At 54.5% G+C, this 23,363-nt stretch overlaps 1 protein-coding gene and 1 long non-coding RNA gene across 10 annotated transcripts in view; one reads left to right on the top strand and one right to left on the bottom strand.

Annotated features, from left to right (window-relative positions):
• PMFBP1 (polyamine modulated factor 1 binding protein 1) overlaps positions 1 to 23,363 on the bottom strand; it is an 81,810-nt gene that overhangs the window by 3,586 nt on the left and 54,861 nt on the right. For 3 of the 9 annotated variants that reach the window (XM_083752191.1, XM_083752196.1, XM_083752197.1), the window contains 29 exons: positions 21,940 to 22,023; positions 21,511 to 21,657; positions 19,804 to 19,887; positions 19,396 to 19,488; positions 15,715 to 15,798; positions 9,684 to 9,830; positions 9,118 to 9,189; positions 7,769 to 7,936; positions 7,398 to 7,460; positions 7,024 to 7,191; positions 6,748 to 6,831; positions 5,995 to 6,162; positions 5,439 to 5,681; positions 5,135 to 5,356; positions 4,815 to 5,045; positions 4,613 to 4,735; positions 4,384 to 4,510; positions 4,137 to 4,273; positions 3,791 to 4,037; positions 3,351 to 3,540; positions 2,913 to 3,066; positions 2,621 to 2,788; positions 2,376 to 2,543; positions 2,122 to 2,289; positions 1,897 to 2,043; positions 1,639 to 1,806; positions 1,476 to 1,538; positions 205 to 314; positions 3 to 77 (listed from right to left, as the gene is read on the bottom strand). In XM_083752191.1, coding sequence (XP_083608317.1) covers positions 3 to 77; positions 205 to 314; positions 1,476 to 1,538; positions 1,639 to 1,806; positions 1,897 to 2,043; positions 2,122 to 2,289; positions 2,376 to 2,543; positions 2,621 to 2,788; positions 2,913 to 3,066; positions 3,351 to 3,540; positions 3,791 to 4,037; positions 4,137 to 4,273; positions 4,384 to 4,510; positions 4,613 to 4,735; positions 4,815 to 5,045; positions 5,135 to 5,356; positions 5,439 to 5,681; positions 5,995 to 6,162; positions 6,748 to 6,831; positions 7,024 to 7,191; positions 7,398 to 7,460; positions 7,769 to 7,936; positions 9,118 to 9,189; positions 9,684 to 9,830; positions 15,715 to 15,798; positions 19,396 to 19,488; positions 19,804 to 19,887; positions 21,511 to 21,657; positions 21,940 to 22,023 — 4,103 coding nt within the window. Of the gene's footprint in view, positions 1 to 2; positions 78 to 204; positions 1,072 to 1,475; positions 1,539 to 1,638; positions 1,807 to 1,896; positions 2,044 to 2,121; positions 2,290 to 2,375; positions 2,544 to 2,620; positions 2,789 to 2,912; positions 3,067 to 3,350; positions 3,541 to 3,790; positions 4,038 to 4,136; positions 4,274 to 4,383; positions 4,511 to 4,612; positions 4,736 to 4,814; positions 5,046 to 5,134; positions 5,357 to 5,438; positions 5,682 to 5,994; positions 6,163 to 6,747; positions 6,832 to 7,023; positions 7,192 to 7,397; positions 7,461 to 7,768; positions 7,937 to 9,117; positions 9,190 to 9,683; positions 9,831 to 15,714; positions 15,799 to 19,395; positions 19,489 to 19,803; positions 19,888 to 21,510; positions 21,658 to 21,939; positions 22,024 to 23,363 lie in introns of all 9 variants that reach the window. The other 6 variants (XR_014567387.1, XR_014567386.1, XM_083752194.1 and 3 more) reach the window with 6 other exon arrangements.
• LOC310850613 lies at positions 7,089 to 11,648 on the top strand. Its single transcript, XR_014567390.1, has 3 exons — positions 7,089 to 7,219; positions 7,781 to 7,964; positions 9,705 to 11,648. It is a non-coding gene; the product is annotated as an uncharacterized lncRNA (long non-coding RNA).

Raw genomic sequence — 23,363 nt, forward strand, 5'->3', positions numbered from 1 at the left:
ACTCCCTCTCGCCCGTCAGCTGAGCGATTTGCTTGATCTGGTCCCGGATCTTGTCGCCCAACTTCTCGTTCACCTGCCTGCAACGAGACACCAGTTGGGAGGAAGTAACAAGGGGCAAGGAAAGGTGGTAAGCAGCACTGCTAGAGCCCATTCCCACCCACGCCAGGAGGAGGAGGCTGCCACGGCCAGGTGGCACAAACTCACTTCTGCTCCTTCACCCACTGGCTGACGTTGGACACCACCAACTCACTCTCATGATGCAGGCGGTAGCTGTCGGCCCGTGCTGTCTCCAGGGAGGTCTGCAGGGATTCCACCTGCCAGGTAAGAAGAGGGTAGTCTAGGAAGGCCACCCTGGCATGGTTCCAGAAGTGCAAAGCAACCTCCACTGGCCCCTCCACTCTCTTGCCCCTAAACTATTCTGAAAGGGCCAAAGAATGAAGAGCAGAGCCAGAGGCAAACAAGACTCCCAAATGGCAACCACAAGGTCTCTGGTGAGCCACAGACCAAGAGCCCTGCTGCAGCAGGCTCAGAGCTCCATCTGGTGTGGCATCTGGGGATCCAAACCAGGTGCTGCCAGGAAACCCAAAGGCAGAGGATCAGGTTTAGAACGTTCCCCAGTGCCTGGTATTCACAGGTAGATTGCCTCTGGACAAGGAGGTTCCACAGAGCTATCATGGCCAACACCTATTGGCACATCTCTTTGTCTTGAGGTTATCTACTCCCCCATTTAAACCATTCTAATTGGCAGCCGTCGGCACACCCTGTGGCAGTGGGTGCCATCAAGGAGTTCTACGCTGTGTGAAAAGGAACCTTCTTTGGTCTTCCGCAAATTCATTTGCTTGCCCCTGAATCTCAGTGGGTGGTCTCGCTGTGCCAGCAGCAAAACCTCAACCTTGGACAAGTTCCACTTGAGAACAGCACCAGACCTTAGAGAGGATGTGGACAAGTGGAAGAGGATGCAAAGGAGAGTATCAGAGATGCTCAAGAACTTGGCAGGGCAACCGGCCCTGAGGAAAGGCTGGAGGAGAGCAGCAGCAGGTGAAGGAAGGAACAAGACAAAGCTGGAGGAAGCTGAGAAACAAAGAGAAGGAAAGGAGAGAAAGAACGAGGTCAGCTGAGCTCTAACTCTGGAGAGAAGAACAAACCAAGGCTTATAGGGGCTGAAGGGTGGGAAGGGGAGGGAGAGTATTTGCTGGGCAACCTCAATGCATGGGGTGCAACCAGCTCTGGCTTTGAGGCTAGACAGGCTTGTTGCTTTCACAACTCCCTGAGGAAGCCAGGCCAGCCTGTTGTGACCTTTGTTGTCACCTCAGCTTGTGAATGTGCCACCCAGAAGCCATGGGAACTCTCTTTGGATGCTTTGCTTGGGGCCTTCTTCCCCAATGACGGGATCTGCTTTCTTCCTAGGGGCAGCAGAGGTGAATGGTGCCCCTGGGGAGTCCGGGGGATGAGATTCCTCCCCAAGCTTTACTTACGTCCCGGCTGGAAACCACAAACTTCTGCCGGAGGACGTTGACTTCGTTCTGCAGCTCTTCTCTCTGCCAAAGCAGCCCCAGGAGAGGACCAGAGGAAAAGCATCAGCCACCTGAGGAGGACTTGGCTGTGTATCCCTCCACCCTGCAGGGAGCCCCTCGTCACCTCCTCTGTCGCCTGGTGACATTTCTCCTCCAGCGAGGCCAGCTCCACCTTCATCACCACCAGCTCCTCGTCCTTTTCGGCCAGAGCCTGCTCGGCCACCCGGTGCTCCTGCTGCCAGTGCTGCACTTGGCTGGCCAGGGCGCTCAGCTGCTCCTCGGAGGCACAGGCCTGTGAAGACAGAGGAGTTGCCCACTGGGTGAGCTTGGGCTGAGCAAGAAGGCCCCTCCAGCCCTCCCTCCCTGGGCCAGGGATGCTCACCTCCTTCTCCCTCTCCCTCTGCATGGCCAGCAGCTGCTGCAGCTGCTCTCGGGAGCCGCTCAGTTCTTCCTCCAGATGGTCTGCCCTGTGCTGGGCAAGCTGCAGCTCCGCCTGCAGGCAGGACACCTCCCGGGTTCTCTGCTCCAGCTGCCAAGAAGGGAGGGTAGAGGTCATCTCCCTGGCTGGCTGGCCTCCAAAAGGTGCCCAGGTTTGACTTGGCCTTACCTGCTCCACCGCCTCCCTTTGGCTGGCCTGGCAGGACGTGGCCTGCAGCCGGAGGTCCTGGGCAATGTTCTTGGCTGCAGCCAGGGACTGGTTGCTCTGGCGCTCCTTCTCCTGGGCAGTGTGCAGCTCAGTGTGGAGCTGGGAGAGGGTGGCCTCCTGGCGCAACACCTGTGGAGTGGGGTGGGGGAGGCAAGCCTGGTCAACCTGCAGGAAGGCAGGCAAGGGCGGGGGAAGGTGACAATGGCAGCACTCACCTCTGCTGTCTCCTGCTGCAGCTGCAACTGGGCGTGTTCATACTTTCTGCGGAGCACCTCCAGCTCCGTCTTCTGCTGCTTCAGCTGCTCACGCAGAACACGGCTCTCTGTCTCCCGCTCTGTGGCGCAGGTGTGCAGGCTCTGGGCTTTCCACTCTTCCTCCTGCAACTGCAAGGCCAGGGGGCTGTCAGCTCCTGGGAGACTTGGGACACGCCTCCTCCCTGCAGCCCTGCCCAGTGGCTCACCCTGCACTGGCTGCTCTGGAGCTGATGCTGCAGCTCCTTGCACTGCTGTACCAGCTGGCTCTCCTGCTCCTTGGCCCTTCGCAGCTGCCGCTGCAGCTCCTCCTCCTGGCGCTTCTGCTGGCCCAGCTCTGCCTGCAACTCATCCAGCACCGACTGGTTCCCTTGCACCTGTGGGCGGCACATACCAGAAGGCTTCAGGCTGCCACCAGCTGAGCTCTCCCGCAGGCAGAAGCAATTGGCTTGGCTGAGATGGCAGTTGCCCTTCAAGCCCTCCCACTTTCCCCTTCCCCACCTTCAGCTGCAGGCTCTTCAGCCCTTCCCGGCTGCTCTGTAGCTTCTGCTGCAGCCGAGATGCCTCCTTCTGGTGCTGCTGGGACTCTTGCATGGCTGCCTGGTGCTGCTGCTTTGACTGGCTCAGCTCTCCCATCAGTTGCTCCAACAGCTCTCTGAGGGAGGCAGAATCAGCAGCAAGAATAAAAACTCTGGGTCAAAGTGGTCCCATCTAGACCAGCCTCCTCTTGCTGACAGCAGGCAGCCCATCACGATGCCCCAAGAGAAGCCCCAAGCAGGACCTGAGGACAACAGCTCCCTTCCCACCCCTCTTTGATCCTTCACATCTAGTAGCCACGGAAGGCGCCCTTCCCCTTCTGCAACCCTTTCCCCCCAGAGAGACTCATGTCAGGGCCTAAGGAGACCCCCAGCCCCTGCCATTTGCCACTGCAGCTGCTACCTTTTCTGCTCCAGCTCTGCTTCAGCAACGGAGAGCCTTTCGTTGAGAACCCGGAGCTCTGCCTCCAGCCGGCGGCCAGCCTGTGTCTGATGTGTGAGCTCTGTGAGCCGCTCACTCAGCTGCTCCTGGGCATTGTGCAGGCTGCTCTGGGCCAGCAGCACCTGCTCTTCCTGCTGCGCCAGCTCCTGGGCTGTGGGGTGGAGGGAGGGTCTGAGATGCTGGCAGGAGCCCCAAAGGGGAGCAGAAGAAACCAGCAGGTGGGCTGGCTGAAGCATCCCACAAGGCTCTGGGGAGGTGGGAGAGGGGATGGGTCCTCGGCTTGCTTCTCACTCCCACCTTTGCTGCTTTGCTCCAACTGTTGCCACTGCCCAGTAATCTAGTCTCAATGTTACCGACGGGAATTTCTGGCCTCCAGCCTCATATGTCCTGGCCCCACTCACCAGTTTTCTGGTGCTGCTCCTGGCTCTCGTGCAAGCTCCGCCGCAGGGCCTGTGCCTCGGCACACAATGTGGCACACTCTGCTCTGCTGTGCTCCAGCTCCCGCTGGGCCTTCTGCAGGCTGGCCTCCAGGTGATGGGCACGGGCACGCTGCTGCTCCACTTCCTGCCCCTTCTCCTGCAGGGTGCTGCAGGCGTGCACCATCTCCGCCTGGGACTTCCGCAGGATTGCATCTCGCTTCTGGATGGCCTGTGGGAGGGAGGGAGGGAGTGCAGAGAGGGAGTCAGCCACAGACAAGGACCCACACACCCCAGCAAGCCTCCCAGCAAATCAGGCAGAGGTGCTCACCTGCTCCCTTTGAGCAAGCAGCTTGCGGCTTTGTTTAAGCTCCATCTGTAGCTGCTGGACCTGCTGCTGCTGCTTGTCCCTCTCAGCTGCTGCCTCCTCATACAGGCTTTGCAAGTTCAGCTCCAGGTGAGCCAAGTCTGGGGAAAAAGGTGGCCTCTTGCTCAGCATTAGCTGAGCCCCGCCCGACGTCTGCTCAGGCCAAGAGTGGGACCTGGCCTATGTCCTTGCTATTTCCACTCATTCCTACCGTTCAGAGCGCTGCTCTTCTGCTCAGTGACCCTCACCAGCTCCAGTTTTAAATCCTGCACCAGGCCCTGGTACTCCTCAGCGTGCCGCTGGTGCTTAGAGCTCTCCTCTTCCTCTTTCAGCAGCTTCTGCTCAGAACAAAGAGAACCGCGACTCAGCCTGGAGCCCTACATCTCCAGGGCTCCCCCAGCACCCCCCAACAAGTGTTGTGGCCCGGGAGCAGGGCCTACCTGCCTGAGGGTCTCTGCGGCGACTATCTGGCTTTCATAGCTGCCGTTGGAGCAGCTGTGAGTTGCTTTGTAAGAAGCGAAGTCCCTGTGCAACGTGGCCAGCGCCGCCTCTTGGTCTAGGAGCTGAAGAGCACACAGCAGTCAGTCAGAGGTGGCTCCCTCTTCCGCTGCCCGTGGGGTTGGGGGCCGAGGCCAGGCTCACCTGGACACGGTTGGCTGCCAACTGCTCCTGCAGCGCCTGGATGGTCTCTTCAGAATGGCAGGCGAGCTGCCGGCTCTGGGCCAGCTCCACCTGGGTGTCGCGCAGCTCCCGCATCAGCTGCTCAGCGGTGTCTTCTGCCCGGCTGGCCTGCCAGCATTTGCCCTTCAGCTCCTCCTGCAGGATTTGCTGCTCTGCTTGCAACCTACAGAGGGCCTCGTCCTTTTCCTTGGCCTGCAGCAACAGGGCAAGCGCAGCTTAGGGCCAGGAAAGCAGCCAGGCCCCCATTGCCATCGCCTTCCCCTCTGAACCGGGGCCCCTACCTGGCAGGCGGCTTCCTCCTCCAGGCGCTGCAACTGGCACTCCAGCTCCCCGGCTCTGCTCAGCGAGGCCTGGAACTTCTTCTTGTAGAGCTCCAGGCTGCCCTCCAGGAGGGTGCTGCTGCTCTCCACCTGGCCCAGCTGCTCATGCAGGTGCCGCTCTCGCTCGCTCTGGCAGGACAGCTCCCGCTCCTGCTTCTGGGTCACTTCCTCATAGTAAAGGAGCTGCGGGGGGAAAGGGAGGTAGGCAACTCTGGGTGGGAAGGTAGGAGTGGGGTGTGGGGTGCAGCCAGCTGGCTGGGCTCACCTGCTCCTTGAGGACCTGGCACTGCTGAAGCAGCATCTCCAGGTCCAGCGTCTGCTTCTCAATCCGGCACTCGCGGGACTGCAGCTTGCTGAGGTTCTCCTGGTTGCGCCCCTTGCAGATATCCAGCTCCTGCTGCAGGCGCTGCAGCTTGTCTTGCAGCTGGTCCATGTTGGCCTGGTGGTCCTGCCGGGCAGAGAGCTGTTCACCCCGCAGCTGCTCCAGGGCGGCGGCCTTGCTCTGGCTCTGCAAACAGCACAGCGGGGGGGGGGGGGGGTTGGTCACGTGAGTAAGAGGAGGGGTGCCTTGGAGCTTGGTCTCCTCTCTTCCCCACGTAGCAAGGAATGGATCTCGCCCCAAATTGGCTCCTTCCCCCTGCAGTCAGGGGTTCTGGGTGAGCACCTGGAGGAGAGGCAGCCCACAAGGATGCAGGGAGGCTGAAGACCGTTGAAGGGAAGGGAGTCAAACTTTAGGGGGTGGCAGGAAACTGAGATCAGCTGGTAGGGAAATGGGGGCCAAACTGAGTTTGCAACCACTCTCCCCCCCAAAGGGCACGGACCTTGCTGAGGGAGGACTCCTTCTCGTGCTGGAGCTGGCAGATGAGCCGAGTCTGCTCCACTATTGCCTTCTCCTGCTCAGTGCAAGAGTCTCGCAGGCTCCTCAGCTCATCCTGCAGGTGGTGGAGCTGTCCCCTGAGGTGGTTCACTTCGGCCTCTTTACCTGCAAGCTGGCAGTGCCAGGGGACAGATGAGCATCCTCAGGAGGCTGCTGGGCAATCCACACATTCAGACCACCTCATCCTGCCCCCTCTCTCCCTCCCCTGGCTTGGCTCTTTCCCTCTGTGCTATGTGAGGCAAAGCCCTCCGGACCCTCATCCTTGCACTACGGCCCCAACTGCTGCTTGTCAAGATAGATCCTGAGCTGGGAAACACACTGGACAGGCAGTTTTCCCAAAGCTTGTGTGTCCTCAGCAGGTTGTTTGGAAACAAGCAGGCAAATCGCAGGGCAACGCAGTTCTCTGGGCTCTCATCTGGGCTCTCATCTGTTCCAGAAGCTGGATTGACTATAAGTCAGCAGCTCAGGATCTATCACTTCGCCTCTTTACATTTACACAAGCACCTCCTGTGACCTGCCCTTTGGTGATTGATCCTCTGGGGGGAAAGTCTGCTGTCCTTGGGACTCTTCCCCTGCTCAGAGAACACTGGGGAGGGAGGGAGAAGGGCCTGGCTGCTGGTCTCCTTGGGAGCTCCACCCTTTGTGGGGTACTTTTTCAAGACTGCTACAAGGAGGCTCTCCGTCCCCAAAATGTCACCTCATCCTTCCCTTGCACCCGCTCCTCCTCAGCTGCTTTCAGACATCTCTGAAGTTTCACAATCGTCTGGTCACGGAGATCGACCTGGGGGAAGAAGGGCCTGACTAAGAACTGGCAGCTTGGGGGGGGGGGGGATTCCAGAGACAATGCCTAGAACTTGGAACCTTCCTTGGGTGCTGCTGCAGCAATCTTCTCCCTCTGGCAGAAAGAGCAGCAGGAGGCTGCTGGGCCAGGAAGAGTCTTGCCTGGGAGGCCTGCAGCAACTAGCCAGCCTACCTCTCGCTTGGAGGCTTCCTGCTGCTCCACCAGCGCTGCCATGCTCTGGGCCAGTTGTTGGTGCTCTGCGTGGGCGTCAGACAGCCGCTCCTGGCATCGGGAGAGCTCGTCCTGTGCTGCTTGGAAGTCAGCCTCCTTCTGCTCCGTCTGCTCTTCGCTCTGCTGCAGCTGCATCCAAGGCCAGGCAAAACACCTCGTGAGAGGATGTGGAGGGAAGGAGGCCGCAGAGAGGCGCACCAGGGAGAGGTCCCACCACACACAGAAGCCCCAGTTTAGAGCTGGAAGAAACTGGGGCAAGCTGGGCTGGGATTTGGAACAGAGTCTCTCTGGGCTTGGAGTGAGAGAGGAGCAGGAGGAAGAAGAGGAAGGCTCACCTGAGTCTGGCAGGTGGAAAGCTGCTCTTGCAAGGAGGCCAGCTGCTCCTTGGTCCTCTGGGCCTGGCAAGAACGAGAGAGAAGGGCTGAGCAGAGGCCTCAACCCCCTGAGCACTTGGCAGGGACTCTGAGCTTCAGTTGCCCAACCGTCTCCCTCCAGTGTGCCTCTTGCTCACACACAACCTTCTGCAGGGCACTTAGCTCCTGGTCTGTCTGTCTGCAGAGGATGTGGGAGGCGTGCTGCTGTGTGCTCAGCGTCTCCTTCTGCTGACCCACCTGGTCCCAGGAAAAAAGGGCAAGGCCAAAAAGACATCCTTAGCTCCTGAGTGGGTGGGTTTCTCTGGCCCCTCCCAATTCACACGGGGCTGTACCTCACTCTGCAGCATCCTCAGCTGGTGACGTGCCAAGGCCTCTTTCTGCTGAAGGTCCTGGATCTCCTCCTCCCTGCTGCGGACTCTGGACTCAGAGGCAGCCTGGGAAGCCCGAGAGGCTGCCAAATCTCCCTGCAGCTGGTGGATAATGTCCTTGTACTGCTGCACCTGCCATGGCAACAGTGTTTGAAACAAGGTAAGCACAGAAGAACCCTGCAAAGAGGCTTTGCTGCTCCGTTAACCCCAGAATTCCCCCTCCTCCAAAAAGTAGCAGTGGCAAAGGATTTGAGACCTGCCATTCCCGCCCCCCAACCCGTATCAGTTTTTAGATGAAGGTTTTGGAGGGTATTTGGGAATTACTGAGCCTTTTTTTTTTTTTAACAGGCATTACTTTTCTTGATTTCCTGGCTTTAAAATTATTTAATGGGTTATTATTGTTTGCTAATAAGGTCAGAAGGGTCCTGCTGGATCAGCCCCACTAAAAAGCTACCTTATACAGTGGTACCTCAGGTTACAAACTTAATTCGTCCCAGAGGTCCGTTCTTAACCCGAAACCGTTCTTAACCTGAGGTGCGCTTTCGCTAATGGGGCCTCCCGCGTTGCGATTTCCGTTCTCATCCTGGGGCAAAGTTTGCAACCCAAGGTAACTACTTCCAGGTTAGCGAAGTTTGTAACCCGAAGTGTTTGTAACCCGAAGCATTTGTAACCCGAGGTACCATTGTAATGAGTAAGGTCAATGGTCCATCTAGCTCAAGACTGACACAGACTGGCAGCAACCAGTAGGAAATCTCTCCCGGCGCCACCTAGTGATTCCACCAGGAATTGAACCTGTGTCACCCGAGCATACAAAAGCATATGGCCTTGCCCAGCCCAGCCCCATCTGGTCCTCAGTGGCCAACAGGATACCCCCAAAGGGAAGCCCACAAACAGGGCGAGAATACATTAGCTTTGCTCCTCACTTGTGATTCCCAGCAACTGGGATCCAGAAGTTTTACTAATTCTGAGGCCAGAATACAGCCATCTTTGTCCTTCCTAGAGTGTGTATCTGGAGACAACAGTTTCCCTCTGGATCTTTCCCTTCCACCAGGTTTTGGTTTTGCCCACAATATCTATGCTCGCCTCTAAGACAAAGAGCTCCAACTTATCCATCTTGTCTCAGAGGTTTCTAGCATTACATCGTTATCACTGGGAGCCTCTGGGAGGAACGCAGGGATGGAAGCATTTAAAAGAAATCAAAAGAGCCCAAATGCCCAGAGACTGCAGGGAAGAGAAGGGCATGTGGTCCTCTTGGGACAAACCTCCTTCCCTCAAGCACCTTGGACTAGGGCCAGGAGAGGGACACATGGTACCTGCTGCTCTGCTGCTTGGCTATCAGCTGCTGCTCTTGCCAGCTTCGCCATTTGCTGCTTTTGCTGCCAGATCTGGAAGACAAATTGGGCACCTGCAGCTCTTTCGTGGCAGCCATGGCCTGAAAGCGAGCATCTAGTGCAGGGGATCCTCAGGCAGGCCAGCCAGTCATGAGGGTTTTCAGACAGGGAAAGCAAGGTGTGAATGCCAGAAGCCATCAATGGGCTCCCAGGAGGTCTTTCCAAGCCTTCCGTCCTGCTCACTTGGCTCTCTGCTCTCTCTAGCACCAGGCCTGCCTCCTCCACTAGGGCTTGCTACATTTCCAACTCTTGCACAGCCTGCCGGCGTTCAGATGCCTGGGGGCAAGGAGCGTAGGCTTGGGTGAGGCCCCCAGCATGGCTCTGTGGGATGGGATGGCAGCTCACAGGGGCTGGCAATAAAACAAGCTCTGTGGCTCCCACTGCCTGCCACTCTACCAGGTTTCTGCCTGCCCCCAAGTCCTTCATTCTTGGGATGGGGGGGACGACTCCCATGCACCCCCGTGTCCAGGTGGTCCAGCACTCTATACCTGCTCCCTGGTTCCCTGCAGGTCCTCCTGCTGCTCCTGGACTTGGATCTCCAGCTGGCAGATGAGGCCTTCCTGTTCGGTCATTTGCTGCTGGAGGGCACTGTGGGTCTCCTGGAGTCTGAGCAGTGCCTCGCTCTGCTCCGCAGCCTGGAAGGGAACACAACGGCATGAGGGCCTCCTCCCACTCCCTCTGAGTCTTTGGCAGGGCTAGGAGCTCCCTGCCTCAGCCCTGAACCTGACTACTTCACTGGGCAAACCTGGCACCCTTCCAGGTCAAATGCAGGACTGCCTCTTCAAACAGAAATTGGACTCAGATGTGGAGGGGCTGGAGGAGAAAGGGGCGCCCACTTGCAGAATGCCCTCTGCAGGGAAGCTTGCCTGGGGCCACATCTGATGTCTTTCTGGTGCCAAGCAGAGACCTTTTTTAAAAAATTTGCCCAGCACACCATCAAGTTGGTCTCAACCTAGCATTTTAAAAAATGATGTTATTTTTTCTGTTCTGAAGAGCCACCTCCTCACTCATGAAGTGCTGGGAACTCTGACTGCGTATCTCAGTGCAATATTCAAATGAAGGTCAGTGAGAGGCAACCCCACTGGAAAGAAGCACAGACCTCTTGATGGGGATGCTTCCTCGCCTTAATTGGGAGCATCCATGAGGAAGCAGGAAAGGTACTCCCAGCCCACAGTCACTCTTGCATTCACACACATGCCTCTCGGGGGGAGTTCTCATGACCTACAAGTAGAGGAGGCTTGGGTCAGCCATGAACTCCTGTGCAAAATGAATACAGTCATTCTGGAGGAAGGGCAAGGAGGCCATAGGGGCCGAGAAGGCAGGGATGATGGCAATCTCCTGGGCAAAGGCCAGAAATGCAGATGGAGGCCACCCACTTTCAGCGGTCGGAGGACCACCTGTCCTGGCAGAAGCCTCTTGGTCTGCCAGGGAGGTGGCTAGAATAGATGCAATCCAAACAGCCTTTAGAGGAAATGGACCTGTTGTGGCTCTTGGAAGCACTAACCTTCTTTGCCAGATGCAAGACAGGCCGACCGCTTTCCACTGGGGCCCTCCCTGCTCCTCTGCCACTCCAGAAACAGAGGAGGAAGCTGCCTTGGCTCCCCTTTTGTGGCCCTCCTGCTCTCTCTGCTCAGCCACCAAAGAAGAAGTTGTCGGCAGTGAGGTTTTAATACCTTCCTCCTTGCCAGCTGCAGGCCCAGCAGAGGATCAATAGTGTTTAGACAGCCAAGGAGATCCCTTTCCCTCCTAAAGCACCCGATCAATAGCAGCCTTTCCCCTCCTTTTCCCCTCCCTCCACGCACGAAAGAACAAGCGTCAAAGAACCGGCGCCTTTGGGCTGATTGGGATGCCCAAAGGCAAGGAGTGGTTGCTGGCCATATGCGCCCACTGGGAATCACAGCGCAAGTCCTGGCTGCTTCAGACCCAGCGGGTCCAAAGAGACATGAGGTCTCATTTCTGGGCCAGATCCTGAGTCCAGAGTGCTCCTGAGAGCTGCAAGAGTTACTTCATCTTCTGGACTTTTCCGAACTGCAGCATGTGGGATGGGTAGCTAAGCCTACTCAGGAAGAGGCAGAACAACATCCTCCTCATCACGTCCTTCCACAGGGAGGGCTCCAAGCCCCAGGCATCTTATTCCCTGGTTCTCATGCTTTGTATGGCTGGACCAGTCCAAGGTAAAGGACAGGCAATGTTGTGTGAGGCTGGTGTGTCACCTGGGAGCACTGGCACTGCACCTTGTGGAGAAGGATGCTGAAAGCAGGAGGCACCTGGAGGAGCCTGCAGCGCCAAGCGAGAGGCACGTCCCACCCACCCCCTTGCTGTGGAGCGACTCAGGCAACGGCAAGAAGCCACCGAGGAAATCCCGCCTCCCTTTAATTGCTGCCTTCATGTTATTCTTTTCAAGGCTGTGTTAATTGAAATTAAACAGCTGCCACGTTCTGGCTGGGACAAAAGCTGTCTCTGCTCTGCTCCTTTGTGATTTAATGAAGACTGACACGCGGTGAGAAAACAACAACGGCTCACATCTTCCCAGATGCCAACAAAGCGTGGGGAGGGAGGAGGGGGCCGGCCCTCCCCACCCCAAAGAACCGCATCCCTCGGTTGGAACCGCACCTCCAGGGCACAGACCACATTGCCTCTGAGTTCTTAACACACCGCCAGCCTTAAGGAAAGACGTGGGTGTATCAGGTGGCAACTGCCAGGTGCCCTGTGCTTGCCATGCCAGGCACAGACCTGTGAACTTCATCCTCAGGTGTGCTGCTGCTGGCTTGTGCCATCGCTCCCTGGCGTGTCCTCTTGGGAGGATGGAGCCTGTGTGGTTCACTCATTGCCTGACCTTGAGTGCTCTTCACATCCCCAGTCAACCCCAATCTGGGCCTCTTCTTTTCTACTAGAAGGGGTTCCCCTGTTGGCACTTAGCCAGCATATTGGGCAAGTGGGGTGGTGTCTAACCTAGGCAAGAGGGAGTCCCCTGACTTGGCCTTGGTCTGAGAGGTTGCTGCTGCTCTGTTTGGTCTGGGCAGTCCCACCCTGAGTTGTTGGCTCGGTGGGCCCCGCTTGGCACCACAGGGGCACAGGGAGCACTTTCATGTCTGCCATGGGCATCTGTTGCTTCTGGGCCAAAGCACATAAGGAAGGTCTTCAAGGGCCTGCTGACAGGATCACAACTTTGCTACTCCTCGAATCTTTAAAAATGGGAAGGAGAACCCCTTCTCCTCCACAAACGGGCCTGGCAGGCACAGCACTGTTCAGCACAGCAAAATATGCAAAATGACGCATGAGCACAGACCTCATTAACACCCGCCTCCAACATCATTAAGATGTTTCCAAGAAAATTAATTGAGAGACTCATTAAAAATAAATTAAGAAAAATGTGTTGCAGAGCGCTTGCTCTGAGCTCGTAAATCACAGCTCGAAGCTCCGGGCTGCTGTGCAGACAATTAACGCCGGCCAATTTGTTTTACCCTGACTGTGAAAATTAGAAAGCAGACGTGGAGATTAGATTAGGGGTGTCTGTCGAGCGGAACTCAGAGTGCATATTTTAGGATACAAAATGGAAATTAGGAAAACAACAAAGGCGGGCCAGATTTTAGTCCATCCGAGGGGCTGATGGGCAGAGATGGGGAAGGGCAGCAAGAGTCAGGCTTGGCTGGTGGAGGGCAGTCCCCCCCCCGCAAAATGGTAGATACCAGGGGCCGATTTGAGCAGAGATACCAGCTGCCCACCACACAGCATGGAGGGAAGGGGGTTCCCAGCCCTTTGGGCTGCAAGACATGTTCCAATTCCCCCAGCAACATGAACAGAAAGAGTCTCTGTCCTGCACTCAGGCCCCTCCCAGCTCTCCTGGAAGTCAGTTACTGGAAGATCTGTAAAACAAGTCTCAGAGGTCTCCAACCCCAAAGACTGCTTGATGGAGGAAGCGGGAGACCAGCCCTGGTACAGCAACTCCCACGAAGTCTGGAGAAGCACATGATCCTCTGGGCACCCCATGGGCCTTGAGACAGCACACCATGAAGTTGTTGGCTGACTTGGTATGCAAGTCAGAGAAGAAGGAAGGGAGGCAACTTGTCCTTAAGCTCAACCCTACACTCTGGCCCTTGGCCATAGCCCTTGCATAGGCTGGAGGAGGCATTTTCTTGCCCATCTGGGGACTGCAGCCTGACCTGAGGTTTTCAGAGGCTCTTGCAAAGTTTAAAGAATTCAGGAAGTATCAGCACAAGGAGGAGCAAGCTGCTTGTGCCAGGGAGAGGCTTGATCGAGTGCCAAGGAAGACAGAATGGCCCTCTCACCCACCCCAACCCAGGATTGGCAGCCACCCCCAAGTACCCAAAGCAAGAAGAAGAGAAGAGTGGATGTTGAAGTCATTTCTGTACTTCAAAAGTCAGGCAGCTGCCAGAGAGGCAGGCAGAGTGTTAGAGAAGGACAATGCAAAAGGAAAAAAATGGCAGAAGAGTCTCCACTGAAGGAGTATTTGAAGAGGTGACATTAAACTCAAAAAGGAATTAGAACGAATTATCTAATTAAGCATACACTTCGCAACAAATCACTGGGGTCAGGTGGCATCAACCCAAAAGGTGAATGGGACTGGAAGACAGCCAAACACAGCACCCATTTTTCTTTTTTTAACAAAAGAAAACTGAGAAGGAATCCAGAAAGTCCAAGGCAAACATCTAGACAACAGAATTAAGCCGGGTGAGATTTCATCCTGTGGTGAAAGTCGTGCTCCATCATAATACACCAAGAGAAGAGGTGGACGGGAGGAATGAGCAGGTAGCATTTCCTAAGGAAAGAGTCAGCAGTGTCATTTCAGAGAAGCCCTGAGCACAGATCTCAGCGCCCTCCTGCCTTACACTGAGGACCACCATGGCTGGCCCAGAGTGCTGGCAGCTTAGCACTGAAGGGCCAAAGAACTGCTATTTATTACTAAATCCAATACTAAGGGGTGCTTGAGACTCAGGCCACTGGGAGTGGGGGTGGAAGGAATGAAGTAAGATTAGAAAGAAGTTTAAGGGGCTGTGAGCACAACCACAACCACACATCTATACTCCCTCATTGCCTCTGGTACTCTTTGCTGGTGTCTGGAGAACATTTTCAGGGCCCAGCTACAGCGGTAGAGGGTGGCAGGAAGCCCTGTGGAGCAAAAAATCTTCCTAGCAAGGGCCCCCGCTTGATGCACCCCTGGCCAAGAGTCATAAAAGCAACGGGAACTTGTGCGTAGCTGCCTCCATTTTGGCTGCAGTTAGTAATTAATACAACTCTTGCCTGTCCTTTCCTGCACATTGGCAATGCTGGGGGTGGGAGGATTGGAGTTCCTGAAAAGGACAGCAGGGGTCTCCCTCAGCCTTTGCAAGCTCTGCCTCTGCCATTCCCCCACACCCCACCGCATCTACTGCATAATTTCAAAATGGCAGCTTTTTGAAAATTCACCTTGATTGCCAGACATGAGAAGTGACTCATCCCGCAGTGACTGTCTGGCAGAGGGATGGGATCAGACAGCAGACAATGAGGGACGGGACGCATTAACAGTGTCTATTACAGAGCCCTCAAAAATACCTTTGTTCTGTCAAAGATCCCATCATTTGCTAGTTGTGTTCCTCTGAAAGCAGGGAATTAAACACACACACACAGATTCTGACACACACACCCTCCCAGGGATGCTGTGGGGAGAGGGGGAAAGAGGTAATGCTGCCCCATATCTGTGGATTCTCAAAAGCCAGAAAGAAAAGACGGCAAGTTGCTCCCTGCAAATTCAGCAGCTGACAGGCACAGAATAAAAGGCAGCCATCCGCAGCTCCATTCCCACCTAGAGCAGAGTCTCCTCACCAGAGGCAGAAGACAAAACAGGGCTCGTCCTCTCAGCCACTGGACCTCCTGGTAGAAGCCCAGCACTTGCCTGTCCCATTGCCCTCCCTCCTTCCCAGGGTTGGGGAGCTTCAAGGAAACCTTGACTGGGGAAGCAGTCAAAACTCACACTTGGCACCTCTGTTTTTGCAGGAAACAGCAGGCAGTTCTGAATGCAGGCATGTACACATCTCTGCCATGCCACACTGGCTGCAAGTGCATGCCTTGAGCAGTCACAGCAACACACCCTCTGGCTGGTGCTCAAAGACAGGAGGAGGGAGGGAGGGTGGGGAACTGAGCAACTCCAGCAGTCGCGGCATGGCAAGCCAGATGTGCTCAGTGCCGGACATTTCGACTCCCTCCTTCTATCAGACTGACTGAAGCACCACATAACCCCAGCTCAATGCTTCTGGTGCTGTGAGGACCATGACCATGTGGTGGAAGGCAGGCAGGAAGGCAAAAGAGTAGCTGCTCAACCACCCTTCCAACCCTGAAGGGCAACTCCGTGGCCTCCTAGTGATCAGGCTAGCCCCTACCTGCCTCTCTGAAGAACTCCTTTCTTCTCATGCCTTACTGAAAGCAAGCATCAAGGAGAGCTGATACTAGTGGACAAGCTGGCAGCTCTTGGAGCGTCCTTCTCTCACCCCAGCCCTTCACAACCCTTTGCCTCCACAGTACCTCTGAGAGGGCCAAGCTGTATTTGCTCTTCCAGGTAACTGCTTCTGCTTCTGGTGCCGCCAGCCGAGCTGTTGCTCTTTCTGTCTGAAAGAGAAGACCAGACACACAGCTGGTAAAGAGGCTCACATCCCCCCTGGGAGCAGCGAGGGCAAGTGAAGCCCCTCAAGAGCCTCCTCTGCCCTTCATGATTCCAGATTTACACACATCACAGTTGCTATTACTTTTTTTGTATCCTGTCATTCTGCTAAACAAAAATATCTAAGGTGCCCAGTTGCGTCCTGGTTAAAGCCAGGAAGCCATGAAAAGGAGGAGGCGGAGGAGGAGGAGGAGGTAAGCGGAACAAAAGAATGGGAAATGCACCATTGTTGGACTATTAGCAAAATATGTAACTTCTCACTGAAAATCAACCTTGTGGCAAGAGGACTGGAAGGTAGCCAAAGTAATACCAATTTTTTTTGGGGGGGAAAGGGGTGAGGAACTTGCAGAACTGTAAGCCTAACCTCTGTCCCAGGTAAAGTTGGGGGAGCATGGTGAGGCTGGCAATACAAGCATGTGGAAGAACAAGCCTTGCCAAGAAATGATCAGCATTGCTTGTGCAAAGAGTATACCTGCCTCAAGCACCTTTCAACCACAGCACACAGTGTACCTGGACTTTCTTTTTTAAAAAATAATTTTTATTAACCGGCCAATCAAATCAAATTAAATCGCATCACATAAATTCCGAATTACAAAGCCAAATTTTAAATTTTGTTGGGGGGACCCATATTTCAAGATCCGAAGGGGGATTCTGATCATCTTCTTGCTACTGTGTTAATGTCCAAATCAATCCAAATCAGTCCAAAGAGAGTTCATAATTCTATCCAGTCTTGTTTTGCTGTTTCCACATCACATCTTGTTCATATATTTTCTCTTTTTTCTTTATGATCTCTTCTGATAGTCTCCTTAAGCCGATAAACACCAATAATAATCCTGTGTGAATTTTTCCGTTCTTCCAATCCTCAAATCGAGATGGTTTCCATATACCATCACCTTCATAGATAACATCGCTCTTTCCATCATTAATCTCGCAAAACTGTCGCTCTTAAGTCCCTCAGAGGAGTTTCACCCACAATATATAAACAACTCTATTTCTCTCTTTCTCCTCCCAGACTCAAGACCTCCGACAGAATTTCCCAATATGGCGACGGCATTTTTAACTGCGGCATTCCAAAGCTCTTATATATTCCACGCTCTTCTTAAAACATGCTTTGGTTCGAAAGTTTATCTCCACACAGCCTTAAATCCACAGCTAAGTCCTTAAAACGACATTTCTGACTCGTGAGGGGAGGGGATTCTTGTTTAATCACATAAGAAAAGAAAGGAAAGTTTTCCCCCCTCCCCCATCAGTCATTTGCCATACCATGTCTTGGCGTATCTTCTCATGTTTTATTCTTGTCTTGTTTTATCAGAGATCTCTTCTGTTAGCAGTCTTTACTCCCTCTTATTCCTTGAAATTTGTGCATTCCTTCATCCAAATTGTTTCTTTTGAAGTTCTTGCAGCTAGTGGCGCGAATCAGGGACGGCGTCCAGGAGCGCCGGAATCCCACAGGAGGGCTTTGTGCCTAGTGCTCCCATCCCCACAAATTCGGGGGTGGTATAGGGCATAGCAGGCAAGGGCAGTCCCCTCCACCATCCGGGGGGGGGGGGGTAGGGAGGCTAATTACTCCCATCATAGCCTCCAAATTACCTCGTGTGGGTCGGAGAGATGTTATTGTCAGCCATCTTCCGATGCGCCCCCTAGTGGCCCCCCCGTGTACCTGGACTTTCAAAAGGCCTTTGATGAAGTTGCTTACCAAGGTGGGTCATGGGGCCGGAGGACATAATCCTCTTGTTTAGATCATATAGTAATGAGGATGAAAAACAAGAGGATTTTCATGAAGAATGGAATCAAGCCAAAAGTCTCCTCACATATTATATTGGGACTAGAGCTGTGTAACAATTCATAAATGATCTGAGTCAGTGGTGAAGAACGAAGTCAGCAGGTTTATAATGGGCTGTGAAATCCCAAGAAGCCTGGAAAGTGCTTGACACAAATCCCTCCAACTGATCAGCAGGTGACATTTAGTATAACACAGTGACTCACATCAGGAGAAAAAAAATACAAAAATTGTCTACCCCAGAAAGAGTTCTGCAGGCTCCAATGGAAAGCACCCCTGAAAAAAAGAAACTCTGGATGCTGGGCCAGTGAAAATGGTGGCAGGGCTATCAAAGAGAAAGTTTCGTATTGACAGCATAGCATCCATAGGGGGCCAATAACTAGAATATAGCTGGTGGCTCTGGCCACCAATCCCAAAAAGGAAATGTGCAGAGAGGGAAACGAAAAGGATCAGGAAGCTGAAGTGCTTCTCTAGATGAGAAAAGGCAAAAGCATTTAGACAAGAAATTCAGTGGGTGGCATTACAAAATTATGAAAGTAGAGCAATAAATAGAAACTATTCTTTCTCTCAAAACACACTTTTGCACTTGGAATATCTACCAAAACTGATTTGGAGAAAAACATGCAAAGAGAAGAGTCAGTTTCACAAGAGACATCATTAAACGCGCAGAACTCTCTTTCTTATCCACCACATAGAATCACAGAATTGGAAGGGATCCCAAGGGTCATCTAGTCCAACCCCCTGCAATGCAGGAATCTCAGCTAAAGCAACCAGGACAGATGGTCATCCAACCTCTGCCTAAAAACCTGCAATGAAAGAGAGAACACAACCTCCTAAGGGAGAGCATTCCACCTCTGTGATGGGCAGGCAAGAGCCTGGTTCACAGGCAGCCTCCTCTGACCCTCTCCTGCCTTTGCCCCTGTCCTGCTCCAAGGTCCTGCCTTTGAAAATCTCCCCTCTCTGTAATTAATCAGTGGGTGGGGTAGGGGGGCTCAAAGAGTCATAGGCAGGCTTTGCAACTACTGCGCCCCACCCCAGCACACAAAACTAAAGGGCCTTTGACTGAAGCAGCATTAAAAAACCCAGCCAGGTACTTTATGATACTGAGAAAAATGCCTGAAGGAAGGAAGAAACATCCCCTGGATGCGGAGAGGCTGCTTTCCTGCCATGGCTCTATGACTGGATGCTGGGCTCAAGCAGCAGCAAAGGGAACATGCACTGGAATCCCAGCTCATTTTCCCAAGGGGCTTCTCTGGAGGGCTCTGCTTTGTAAGCAGCAGCAGCTCCACTTTGGGCTGTGTACCTAGAAGCACCCAACCACCTGCCTGTCTGGAGTATGGCATCAGAGATATGGTGCCCAGCCTGTCTGAGGGCCTGGCAGAGGGGCAGGCCAAACATGGTGGCCGTATGGCGGAGGGCAAGGCATGCAACCACATGGCACTTCTGCTTTTGTTGGTTCCCGCCTTAGCGCGAGTGTTGCCTGCATTGTTCTGTTTTGTGGTGTCGGCCTGCAGCACACTTGGAAGCGGCCTTGGCAGTGAACCCAGGAGGGCACAGTGCAGAGCCACCCTCTCTCCTGTCTTGGCATGGCCACCCACTGGCACCCCCTTCTCTCAGTAAAGAGCAGGACAATCCCACCTATCTTCCCTTCAGGTATTCTGGAGGCAGATGTGATAAATGCAATAAAAGAACAGCCCTTCCTGCAATGGAAGAAGAGATCACAATGAGACGAGCAGAAGTTTACCTGTTGTCCAGTCAAACCTACCAGCGCCTTCTCCTTGCTGCTCCTCTGGGCTGTTTCTGTCTCTAAGCACGGACTCCTTTCGCAATCTTTGAGGCAGGACGCCAGTTTCTCAATCTGGTAGGGAAGCAGGTGGCGGATTAGAGGGACCCTCCATCACCCCCAGGCCCCTCCTGTGCCTGTCCCCTAATGCACTCCAGAGAACTCACAGGGGGGGGTGAGCTTTGAGGGTTTCCTGTGGGAGGGAGGAAGGAAGGAAAAGCCCAGAGGAATCAGCTACAACCTCAACTGAGAAGGAGCTTTCATTCTGTTTCTCCTCCTCTCAAACGCAACCTTGGCTCTTGTCAGGGGTCAGAGGAGGGGTGAAAGGGAATGTGGGGGTCAGACGGCCAGCTGTGCTGCTGGCAGGCATCCTGCCTGATGTTTGCTCACCTCCAACATCTGCTCCAGCTTGTGGGCTCTCAGCACCTCATTCTCACCTTCTGCTTGGGCCAGCTGCCTTCGACACTCGCTGAACTGTCCAAGATGGAACACACACACAGCGACATACGTTAGTTGCAGGACTATTCCTGTGTAAAGGCTAGTGAAAGGGGAACAGGTGGAAAACTCCACCCACTCTGGCTGGACTCCACTCCATAATATACCAGGCAATGCCACAACTTTTCCCACCTCACCTTGCCTATGACAGTAGGGGACAACCACAGCTCCCCCACCTCCAGGAGCACGCTTCCAGATATACTTGTGGTGACCATTGTGGTGGTTGAACTTGCCATGTTCTAGCCTTTGAATGTTGATTATACAAACACTGAGGGAAGGAGGCTTTGCTTCAGCCACTGGGCAGTGCCTGGTGTGCACTCTGTGCCCTGTGATCTCCACATTTCACAGGGGACCACCTCCTGGGAAGCCAACAGGCACCTATGATGCTGTTCTGCAGATTCCGGCCACAAAATAATAGATACGTGGGGACTTTGGAAACCAGAAGACCCATCAGGCAGCAGTTGAAGAGCATATCCATTAAAAGTCCTCAGGGCAGGAACAGTACCATGCAAGCAGTGCCGGTCACAAAAGGGCCCCCAGGGCATCAAACAAGCAGCTGTAAATACGGGCTGACATCCCTAAGCTCAATAATTTTTCCAATGCAGCCTTCTAAACCCAGAGGTGGAGAGGGAGGAGCGCCAGCACCTGAGAACAGCACCCACCTTTCCTTTGCAGAAAGCCAGAGCTGACTTGTCCAGAAAAGGAAAAGGGACAGGAACCATATGCACCTGACTTACTGCAGCCAAAAGCCAGGGGTCAAGTCTCCAACACCTCCCCTGCATGACTGAGCATCTGCCATCTCAGGTCAAACACAAGACAGAGCCTGGGAGCTCCATCAGTCCCTCATCCAGGGGCAGCAGATTCCCCCCCCCCCTGGCAACAAAGGAAAAATATTTAACTCTGCTGCCAGGGGGGAAAGGCAAGTGAGGAACGTGCAATTCAAGCAGCTCCCCTGTGGACACACACCTGCTATAGGGGGCACACTCCAAGCCCAGATCCACTATCCACACTCCAGAGCAGGAGGCCACCCCAGCTGCCAACACCCTCAAGCTTCTGGAGACAAAACCTAAAGGTGCCAATACGTCCCTTGGCCTGGAGGGCAGAATTCCAGCCCAGCTTTTTAACGGAGTCCACAAGAGTAGCAGCCATGACTGAGGCTTCTCCAGGGGCATTTCTCTTTCTCCTCCTCCTCCACGCAGATCTATAGGGCGGCACAGCCAGTGGCAGGAAGGAGATGCTGCCAGGGAGGATGAGGGGGGCACTTGGAAGGCTGGCACCAAGGCTGTCTCCACCAGACAATACCCATTTGGGGAGCCCAGATCCAGGCACCTGACAGTCCGCCCTCTTCATTCTGCCATGGTTTCTCTCTCTTCCAGTCACCTCACTGCAAGCTCAGCAAGGAGGAGGAAGAGGAGATCAATATACCGAACATCTGCTCCATTACAGCAGCCTCAACAAGAGGCTGGCTAGACCCGGCCAAGCAGCAGCAGCGGCGGCAGCTTTTCCCTCCTCTTCCTGCTGCTGCCCTGGCTGGCTTCCCTCTTCTTCTTCTTCTTCTCCTCCTCCTCCTCCTCCTCCTCCTCCTCCCTGGCACTCCCGTACCTGGTTCTGGGATCCCTCCTGCTGCTGCTTGCTGGCCTCCAGCTCTCGCTCCAACTGGAGGACTCGGATGCAGCTCTGTTCCAGCTCTGCCTGTGCCTCTCTCTGCTTGCTCTGCAACTCATAGATCTTCTGCTCCTGAGCATCCAGCTATTGACCCGCCCAGGGAAGAAAGGGAAGAAATTGGGGGGAGAGGGGGGAGGAAGAGAGAAATCAATTAGTATTAAAGGGGCTTTAACAAAACAGCATAAAGCACAGACCTTGGGTGGGCAGGTGGGAAAGGGAAGCGCTGCTTGCTCGCCTGCCTGTGGGGATGGGGGGAACCAATATTAGCAGGCCAGGAGTCCTGCCGGGGCCCAAGGAGGGCACGAAGCCAAGACACCTTCCCGTTGCCTCTGTGCAGCCGCCACGTGAGAGAGGGGTCTCAGGTACCTTGTCTGCCAGGCTGTCTCTCTCATCCTGCCCAAGCAGGAGCTGGCTCCGAAGCCTCAGGGTCTCTGCGGCTTGCTGCTCCAGCTGAAAGGGGTTTATACAGGAAGGGAGGGAGGAAGAGAGGATTGCGAATGTCAACCAATAAGCAGGGAGAAGACGACAAGACTCAGGGTATTGATCTGCTAGAGCGGCTTGTGCTGCTGCAGCCCCAAAAGCCTTGGGAAGGGAGGGGGAGATACCCCAGACAGGACAGAGTGGAGGCACAGGCCAAGCGGTGTGAGGAGGAAGCCTGGAGGACCTGGCAATGTGCCAAGTGGGCATCAGCCAATGCTGTGACAGTCCTGCCACCGGAGCTGGTGAGCACTGTGTCCTGGCTTCTGGGGCAGTTGTCTGGAGGAAGCTAGACAAGCTGCAGCCGTGCCAGGCCTAACCCTCTTCATACCTTAGAGCAGCATAGTGGTGGGGATAATGGTGCTGCTCTGGCCTCTAGAAGAAAAAGCTCTTCCTGGTGGCCTCTCCACCCCCACCCCATGCCAGAGGGCTTGCCAGGTGGTCCTTGAAAGGTGAAAAACACCCAAGAAGGGGCTGGACAGGGTTGCAGAAGTTCAAAGAACTCCAAGCTTGAGTTGCCACGTCAAATGGGCACCCTGAACCTCCCCAGCCTCTGAGGAGTCAGAATCACCCGGGCCCTGTTGTCTTGGGGTGGCGGCTGTGCTGTGCTGATGGCCAAAGATCTTTAGCTCTAGTTTCAGGTGCTTGGTGGATCTGGATGAGGAGAGGCAGTTCTCAAAGGACCCAGCTGCTGGAGCACAGTAGCTGCCCAGGAAAGAGAAAAAGCCAGAGGGTCAATGCCTAGATGCAAACGGAACAAAGGAATTAGCTCCCACCCATTTTGTGACTTTACAAGGGGGAGAGGTCTGTCCATGGCCATGAGCCAAGGTGGCTCAGAGGCCAGGCGGTGAGATGGGCTGCAAGGGAGGGCTAGAGCATTCATGTCTTGCTTGTGGGCTTCCCAAGGGGGCATCTCACTGGCCACAGTGAGTCACCTGAGCCTCTGGCCTGGTCCGTCTTGCCTGGCAGAGAAACCATCCATTTAATGTCCCTCAGGATTCTCCATCCACAACAGGGGTAGAGTGGTTGGCAGCCTCCAGACCGTCAGGAGCAAGGAAGTTCCTCACCCCCAGGGTGGGGCGAAAGGCTGTCTCAGCCATGGCAGTACAGAAGATGCCTCCTCCTGACAAGTAGTCTGGGTCATCTCTCTCTCTCCCCCCTTGTCCCCAGCTCCCCACACATGCATCCATTCTCCTGCTGTAAAGAAGGTGGCAGCATCTTTGGGGCGAATCCCCACCCTATTTAAGCGGAATCAACTCTGCTATTTCTTTTCTTTTCCTTTCTGTTCTGTTCAGAAGCAATTACTTTCATGT

This window comes from Podarcis gaigeae (assembly GCF_964106915.1).
Source record: "Podarcis gaigeae genome assembly, chromosome: 8".
Taxonomy (NCBI): Eukaryota; Metazoa; Chordata; class Lepidosauria; order Squamata; family Lacertidae; genus Podarcis; species Podarcis gaigeae.